Source organism: Coregonus lavaretus (assembly GCF_964263955.1).
Source record: "Coregonus lavaretus genome assembly, contig: HAP1_SCAFFOLD_3027, whole genome shotgun sequence".
Classification (NCBI taxonomy): Eukaryota; Metazoa; Chordata; class Actinopteri; order Salmoniformes; family Salmonidae; genus Coregonus; species Coregonus lavaretus.
In genome coordinates this window covers 382-9,054 of record NW_028165363.1, presented here as the reverse complement: position 1 = coordinate 9,054, position 8,673 = coordinate 382, and the positions used below count along the sequence as shown (strand labels likewise).

At 50.6% G+C, this 8,673-nt stretch overlaps 1 protein-coding gene across 1 annotated transcript; it reads right to left on the bottom strand.

Annotated features, from left to right (window-relative positions):
* Positions 1-547: 547 nt before the first annotated feature.
* On the bottom strand, positions 548-8,471 carry LOC311115934 (voltage-dependent L-type calcium channel subunit alpha-1C-like; the record flags this gene model as incomplete). Its single annotated transcript, XM_084191057.1, has 10 exons — positions 548-1,272; positions 1,484-1,861; positions 2,230-2,327; positions 2,940-3,058; positions 3,877-4,008; positions 4,832-4,858; positions 5,092-5,477; positions 6,766-6,900; positions 7,117-7,346; positions 8,272-8,471. Coding segments are annotated over 10 exons (2,158 nt in total), but the record flags the coding sequence as incomplete, so codon positions are not given.
* Positions 8,472-8,673: the final 202 nt, after the last annotated feature.

The following is an 8,673-nucleotide window of genomic DNA, read 5'->3' as shown; positions in this document are numbered from 1 at the left end:
AGAATAAAAGGGGGAAATGGTTTTCCTCTGCTGCTCCTCCTGAGAAGGTCGTCTGATGCCCCTGACCTTTCAACCTAAACCTCTGACCCCTCAAGAGACTGACCTCAGCACGACCTCTAACCTCTAACTCCGCAGGGGCGGAATTTATTGTCCCAGAATGCATCTGCCTGGTGGCCACAGCGACGAAAACGACGCACTTGAAGAACGAAGGGAAGGCAGGAAAAAACCCATGGAATCCAAACATTCAGTTCTTCCTCCTCTATTCTCCTGACTGCTGTCCTTTTCCTTTAGGCTTCCCTCCTCCTCCTCCTCCTCCTCCTCCTCCTCCTCCTCCACCATTCGTTCAAGGACGTGACTGTGAGGCACTTTTGAAACACCCAGAGACACACCACACACCTACACTGACACAGTCTCTCTCTCTCACACACACACACACACACACACACACACACACACACACACACACACACACACACACACACACACACACACACACACACACACACACACACACACACACACACACACACACACACACACACACACACACACACACACACACACACACACACACACACACACACACACACACACACACACACACACACACACACACACACACACACACAGACACGAAAACCCAAATCAAACCCATCAAATAAAATAGCTTCCATAAAACTAAATAAATATGTTTAGAACTAATGGTCGGTGCCGTGGGCCGCCAATGTCAGGTCTCAACCGGCAGACAGAGAGAGAGAGAGATAGAGGGGGGTCCAGACCGAGGCCCCCTGTTGCTGCTGTGTGTGTGAGGGGCCAACCCTACAAACTGGTCACACACTCCATGTCCTCGTCCTCCAACAGGTCGCTGTTCCTCTGCCCCACCTCCACCACCACTTCCACATCCCCAGTGTGCTCTTCCTCCTCTCCCACCACCTCCAACCCCTCCTCGTCCTCCGGATCCCCGTGCTGCCCTAGGTGAGTGGCCCCTAGTAGCTCCTCCATCTCCCCAGGGGCCGTGGCCCCCAGAACGGCCCCAGGCCCCTCGCTGAGGCTGAGGCCTGGCTCCTGGGAAGCGGCGTGGTCCCTGTTGCAGTGCATGTAGGGTAAAAGGTTGCCGTTGGGACTGGGCTGGCTGTTGCCGTTGAGGATGTTGTCGGCTGCGTTCTCCATCTCCTCGATGGTCATGTCGCACGCGTCCGCCAGCTCCTGCTTGGTCACCTCGATGAAGGACGGGTCCTGAGCGAAATGGCCCAGGCCCTCTGATATCAACACCTGAATAGAGAGAGAGAGAGAGTTAAATAAGGAGATTGAGTTTGAGCTGAAGATCTAGAGGAGATGTAGGGGGAGATGCTGTGTGTGGGTTTGAAGTTCTACTAATTTGGTGGTTTTCAGCCCAGATCCTCCGCCCAGAGAATATATCATGTTCAGAGAGAGAGAGAGAGATAAATGGAGAGGAGAGATGAAACATTCAACATTCACTCACTGCTTCCACCAGGCTGCCGGCACTACCGTGGGACGACGACGAAGCGTCCTTGTGCACCATGCTAGGCACAGTGAGGGAGACGGGCCGCGGCCGCCGCTGGCTAGCCGCACCCACCCCAGGGCTGATACCGGGACTGTTCCCATTGCTGTCGCTGTACCACGGCTCACAGTTGACCGAGGGCAGGCTGGAGTTGAGCTCGTAGGAGCCGGTGCCAGGGCCCGTGCCCTGGAGGCGGAGGGAGGGCACACGCTGGTAGGAGGCGTGGCTATGGCGACCCCGGCCTGTGGGACTGGTAGGAGGCGTAGAGCAGAGCTGCGTGAAGAGGGTCGGGGAGTGGCTCCGTCGAAGCAGGGGGCTCAGGCCTGCTACTGCTAGGGCCTGGGAGGGTGGGAAGTGTGTGGTGTGGGAAGGATTTATGTTTATAAATGCGTAAATGAAAAATAAACGTGATTGTGTGTGCGTGTGTGTGTGTATGATACATTAGTGTTTATGTGTGTGTGGGGAAGGGTGTGTGTGTGTGTATGTATGAATAAAGAGGAAAGATAATTAGGCACATCAAATCATGATATACTGTATAGTGGGTGCATATGTGTAAAACTGATCTAGGTGTAGAATGACCAGGTGTGTAAAACTGATCTAGGTGTAGAATTACCAGGTGTAAAAACGGATCTAGGTGTAGAATGACCAGGTGTGTAAAACTGATCTAGGTGTAGGATGACCAGGTGTGTAAAACCATCCCTACTCACCTGATGGTGTACCAGGTGTAGCGGTAGTGCCGTCTTCTGGGAGATGTCTGCTCTCGTCTGTCTCCTCAGACACTCCAGATGGAAGGACGACCGTCGACCTGAACCAAGGGGAGGGAAGGAGTGAGAGACTGCATGCACATAGAATATAAATTAACCAGAGAGATTACCCAATTACCAATTAACCAGAAGGGATTAACCAATTACCAATTAACCAGAGGGAATCACCAATTAACAACTAACCAGAGGGATTAACCAATAAACAATTAACCAGAGAGATTCACCAATTAACAATTAACCAGAGGGATTAACCAATTAACAATTAACCAGCGAGAGAGAGGCTGCATGCACATAGAATAACAATTACTAGAATGGACTTTCCCATTTCAAGTCAACAGACTGTGGTGGGTGGAGCGGGTGGTGTGGGAGGGGGGTTGAGTGGGGAGTTAAGTAGAGTAGGGGTTAGGGGTATCTGAGTAAGGAGTATTTCGTTTGAGTGAAGAGTTGGAGGTTAGTGGGGGTTGGAGGGAGGTTTAAGGGCTGTTGGTGTTGGTATTCAAATCTTACCCAGTGCTTTAGGCAGGCAGGTCTAACTCCAGGAATTAGGTATGGGATAGGGGTGTTTGGTTTGGGTGAGGAGTTGGAGGTTAGTGGGGTTGGAGGGAGGTCTAAGGGCTAGTGTAGTAGTGTGGTCTTAGACAGGCAGGTCTTACCCAGAGCTGTGGGACAGAGGAAGGCTCGTCTGGGAGAGTGCCAGGGTCTCCTCTCCTCCTCATCCTCTCCTTCCTTCATAGGAGTCAGCTGCTTGCTCTCCTCATCCTGGTACACCAGCCTGGAAACACACACACACACGTTAATGTGGGGCATACAGAGATCATGAAAGGCATATCTTTGAGTGGTGAAAGAGAAAAAGACTGAGAAAGATCAAGAGCGAGAGAAGCAGAGAAGAAGAGAGGGGAGGATATAAGAGAGAGAGGTGGAGAGAAGCAGAGAAGAAGAGAGGGAGGATGGAAGAGAGAGAGGTGGAGAGAAGCAGAGAAGAAGAGAGGGGAGGATAGAAGAGAGAGAGGTGGAGAGAAGCAGAGAAGAAGAGAGGGGAGGAGAGAAGAGAGAGAGGTGGAGAGAAGCAGAGAAGAAGAGAGGGGAGGATAGAAGAGAGAGAGGTGGAGAGAAGCAGAGAAGAAGAGAGGGGAGGATAGAAGAGAGAGAGGTGGAGAGAAGCAGAGAAGATGAGAGGGGAGGATAGAAGAGAGAGAGGTGGAGAGAAGCAGAGAAGAAGAGAGGGGAGGATAGAAGAGAGAGAGGTGGAGAGAAGCAGAGAAGAAGAGAGGGGAGGAGAGAAGAGAGAGAGGTGGAGAGAAGCAGAGAAGAAGAGAGGGGAGGATAGAAGAGAGAGAGGTGGAGAGAAGCAGAGAAGAAGAGAGGGGAGGATAGAAGAGAGAGAGGTGGAGAGAAGCAGAGAAGAAGAGAGGGGAGGAGAGAAGAGAGAGAGGTGGAGAGAAGCAGAGAAGAAGAGAGGGGAGGAGAGAAGAGAGAGAGGTGGAGAGAAGCAGAGAAGAAGAGAGGGGAGGAGAGAAGAGAGAGAGGTGGAGAGAAGCAGAGAAGAAGAGAGGGGAGGATAGAAGAGAGAGAGGTGGAGAGTAGCAGTACATGTCTGAGGTGAGAATGTTCTGGTCGCTGCGGTGGTATTCTCTCTCGTCCGCGTAACTCTCATCGTATGTCTCGTCCGTCGACGCCTCCTCTCGCCTGATGATCGGCAGACGGCTGTCAGTGGAGTCCGAGCTGCGGAGGATAAAAACCAACAAAACACCTCACTAACCAGCTCAGAATAAAGGATAGATAGAAAGGAGGATTATCCCCAACAGCAGGAGGGAGAGAGGGGAGGAGGCGCGGTGGTTAGAAGCAAGATGGCGGCGAGAAGCGTTACCTTTAAAGCAGAATGAATAGAGAACCAACACAGGGCTGAGATAGTGACAGTGGTCCAGCGATGTACTGTAATATCCTCTACAGAGCTGAATGAAAGCTTTAGGAGGATCCAACCAGGTTGAATCACTAGGCTGTGTTGAGGAGGAAGTAAGGCCACTCACAGGAGGCTGCTGAGGGCTGAACGGCTCATTATGATGTCCGGAACGGCGCAAATGGAATGGCATTAAACACCTGGAAACAATGTGTTTGATGTATTTCATATCATTCCACCGATTCCGCTCCAGTCGTTAACATGAGCCCGTTCTCCCCAATGAAAGTGCCACCAACCTCCTGTGATGTCACTCCTGTCATGGTGGATCCAACCAGAGCTACATGAGCTAAAGACACTGTAGGTGATACATATCCACATCCCTATCCTGTATAATATACATCTCCTCTGCCTCCTCTGGTAGAAAATCATACCTATGATCCACATGATCTTTAAAGATCCTACGAAGATCACACCAGAAAACAGGTGAAATGATTTACAGAAGTCCAGACACTAAGTATCTTTAGCTCACTGCAGCAAAGATCCAGCCATGGACTGTATGAACAACAGGGTCGGCAGAACCCGTCCATACTGATGCCTCCTCAGCATTCCAACTCTCTCTCTCCCTCTCCTCCTGAGAGAGCAACATACCGCATGAGGGCGTCATAGAAACAGATCCTGTGCTCAGAGTCAGTCAGTGTGGAGAGAAAGAGGGAGACAGACAGACAGACAGACAGACACAGAAGAAGTTACCATTGACTACCAATCAGAATTGGCCACAGACCCACTGTGGGTCTAGAGAGGTCACTGATAAAAGACAGATCAGAGAATAACTCCAACATACTAACTAACCTATACTAACGATATAAACATATACTAACCGAACCAAGAGAAACCAGAGAGACACCCACCTCTTGGGAGGGAAGCACCATGCAGACCTCGGCAGTAGTATTGGGGTTAGCGGGGGTCTGCTCTGCCCATCCACAGTACTGATGCTGGGGCTAGGGAAGCAGCTGACCCCCCCTGGACCACCAACCCCAACTACCACACCAGGGACCGCAGTGTTGTTGGCATTGTTGATGTTAGCATTGGAGCCCGAGGAGGAGTAGGAGCTCGGGGTGAAGGTGGTGGAGTCCATCAACCTCTCGTGGGACGGGGACTCGCCCTCGCCGGGGCTGCCCGTCTTGCTGATGTGGAGCGGGCGCTGCGTGGTGAAGGATTGTGGGAAGGTGTTGCGCCCGCTGTCGCGCCCATCGTTGTAGTAGCTGACGTGGTTACCGAACAACCCACCCGCTCGCTGCAGGGGGTGGAGAGAGAGGGGGAGGAGAGAGAGGGGGAGGAGAGAGAGGGGGTGGAGAGAGAGGGGGAGGAGAGAGAGGGGGAGGAGAGAGAGGGGGAGGAGAGAGAAGGATGAGTATTGTGTAGCGTTACTGTTCATCCATCTATAAGCACATAGATTTCATGCTATTCTGCTATGATGACTAAATATATTCACTCTAAATCTATTCACTCTATGTCGTATGGACAATGCAAAGCATAGGCCTGGTTTATGACTTTGGTAATGGTGAACAGCAATGTCTCCCTCTATTGGGGCGAGATAGTGTTTAGGTGTCAAAGTGGATGGCCTGGTTTGTGACTGGAGTAATGGTGAACAGCAATGTCTCCCTCTATTGGGGCGAGATAGTGTTTAGGTGTCAAAGTGGATGGCCTGGTTTGTGACTGGAGTAATGGTGAACAGCAATGTCTCCCTCTATTGGGGTGAGATAGTGTTTAGATGTCAAAGTGGATGAGAAGTCCATGTAGTGGGTTCTGAAGTGTAGTGGGTTCTGAAGTGTAGTGGGTACTGAAGTGTAGTGGGTACTGAAGTGTAGTGGGTACCGAAGTGTTGTAGATACCGAAGTGTAGTCAGTACTGAAGTGTAGTGGGTACTGAAGTGTAGTAGCCGAAGTGTAGTGGGTTCTGAAGTGTAGTGGGTACTGAAGTGTAGTGGGTACTGAAGTGTAGTGGGTACTGAAGTGTTGTAGATACCGAAGTGTAGTCGGTACTGAAGTGTAGTGGGTACTGAAGTGTAGTAGATACCGAAGTGTAGTGGGTTCTGAAGTGTAGTGGGTACTGAAGTGTAGTGGGTACTGAAGTATAGTGGGTACTGAAGTGTAGTGGGTACTGAAGTGTTGTAGATACCGAAGTGTCGTTGGTACTGAAGTGTAGTGGGTACTGAAGTGTAGTGGGTTCTGAAGTGTAGTGGGTACTGAAGTGTAGTGGGTACTGAAGTGTAGTAGATACCAAAGTGTCGTCGGTACTGAAGTGTAGTGGGTACTGAAGTGTAGTGGGTTCTGAAGTGTAGTGGGTTCTGAAGTGTAGTGGGTACTGAAGTGTAGTAGATACCAAAGTGTCGTCGGTACTGAAGTGTAGTGGGTACTGAAGTGTAGTGGGTACTGAAGTGTAGTGGGTTCTGAAGTGTAGTGGTGGTGGATGGTGAAGAACCAGATGTAATCCTTATAGCTGGTCACAGCAGAAGCGATGGGCCTGATGAGGCTCAGTAGCTCAGACAGAGGGGTGTGTGGGGGTGTGTAGCCGACCTTTACCCTGAAGATATCGTCCTCAGACGCAGCAGAGACCGGCTCCTTCATCGACTTGTCCAGGTCCTCCTCCACTGTGAGGTCACCTGATATGGCCCTCCGGATCTCAGGACCCATGTCATGGAGCGTCCGCAGGCCCGCCTGATTAGAAATACAGACAGAGACAGGCATAGACACAGACATGCACAAACACGGACGGACAGACAGACAGACACGGAGGAACATAAAGAAACACAGACTCATTGTTTTAGTATTAATACTAATTTGATATGTTCAGTTAAGTACTAACACACTTCTAAAAGGTCAAACAGTGCTCTGGTTTGAAGGTCTGACAGGCAGGAAGTTGTAGTGACCAACCTGCAGGGAGAGAGCAGTCTTGGGGGGTACCTTGGCAACAAGGCCCTGCTCTTTACGCTTCTTAAACTTCCTGAAGTACTCCTGGATCAGGAAGGTGGCGTAGAACTTCCCAACCGTCACCTCATCATCTCCAGCAGGGGGCACGACCTGATCCAGCAGCTTCATACTGGTTCTCTTCCAGATCTTCTTCACTATCGCCCGAAGCTCCTCGTTCGCCTGCTCCAAGTTACCTTCACACACACAGAAACCAGACGGGGACCGTACAAACCAACAATAGTCATTGCTCCAAGTTACCTTCTCACACACACACACACACACGCACACATACACACACACACACACACTCACTCACTCACTCACACGTTAATGTGGGGCATACAGAGATCATGAAAGGCATATCTTTGAGTGGTGAAAGAGACAGAGGGAGAGAGAGAGAAAGGAGAGAGAGAGAGAGAGAGAGAGAGAGAGAGAGAGAGAGAGAGAGAAGCAGAGAAGAAGAGAGGGGAGGATAGAAGAGAGAGAGGTGGAGAGAAGCAGAGAAGAAGAGAGGGGAGGATAGAAGAGAGAGAGGTGGAGAGAAGCAGAGAAGAAGAGAGGGGAGGATAGAAGAGAGAGAGGTGGAGAGAAGCAGAGAAGAAGAGAGGGGAGGATAGAAGAGAGAGAGGTGGAGAGAAGCAGAGAAGAAGAGAGGGGAGGATAGAAGAGAGAGAGGTGGAGAGAAGCAGAGAAGAAGAGAGGGGAGGATAGAAGAGAGAGAGGTGGAGAGAAGCAGAGAAGAAGAGAGGGGAGGATAGAAGAGAGAGAGGTGGAGAGAAGAAGAGAAGAAGAGAGGGGAGGATAGAAGAGGGTGGAGAGAAGCAGAGAAGAAGAGAGGGGAGGAGAGAGAAGAGAGAGGTGGAGAGAAGCAGAGAAGAAGAGAGGGGAGGATAGAAGAGAGAGAGGTGGAGAGAAGCAGAGAAGAAGAGAGGGGAGGATAGAAGAGAGAGAGGTGGAGAGAGAGAGAGAGAGAGAGAGACAGACAGACAGACAGACAGACAGACAGACAGACAGACAGACAGACAGACAGACAGACAGACAGACAGACAGACAGACAGACAGACAGACAGACAGACAGACAGACAGACAGACAGATGCACATAAAATCAAATGTGTTACCATCAGTCTTGATCCTCAGTGCTGTTCGCACCAGAGCAAATAGGGTGGCATTGAACATGACTGTGCCATCGCTGTTCAGGGGCATGTTCATGGAGACCAGACGCTTGCAGGCCACCCGGTGGGGACAGAGCTTCCCGAAGCCCAGAGGAGGCTGAATCCTCCTCAACAGAGTTACCACATCCAGGTGCTTGATACGACCCCTGTGAAACACACAACAATATTTAAAGAGAGAGAGAGAGAGAGAGAGAGAGAGAGAGAGAGAGAGAGAGAGAGGAGAGAGAGAGAGAGAAAGAGAGAGAGAGAGAAAGAGATAGAAAGAGAGAAGAGAAAGAGAGAGAGAAAAGAGAGAGAGAAAGAGAGAGAGAGAGCGAAAGAGATAGAAAGAGAGAGAGAGAGAAAGAG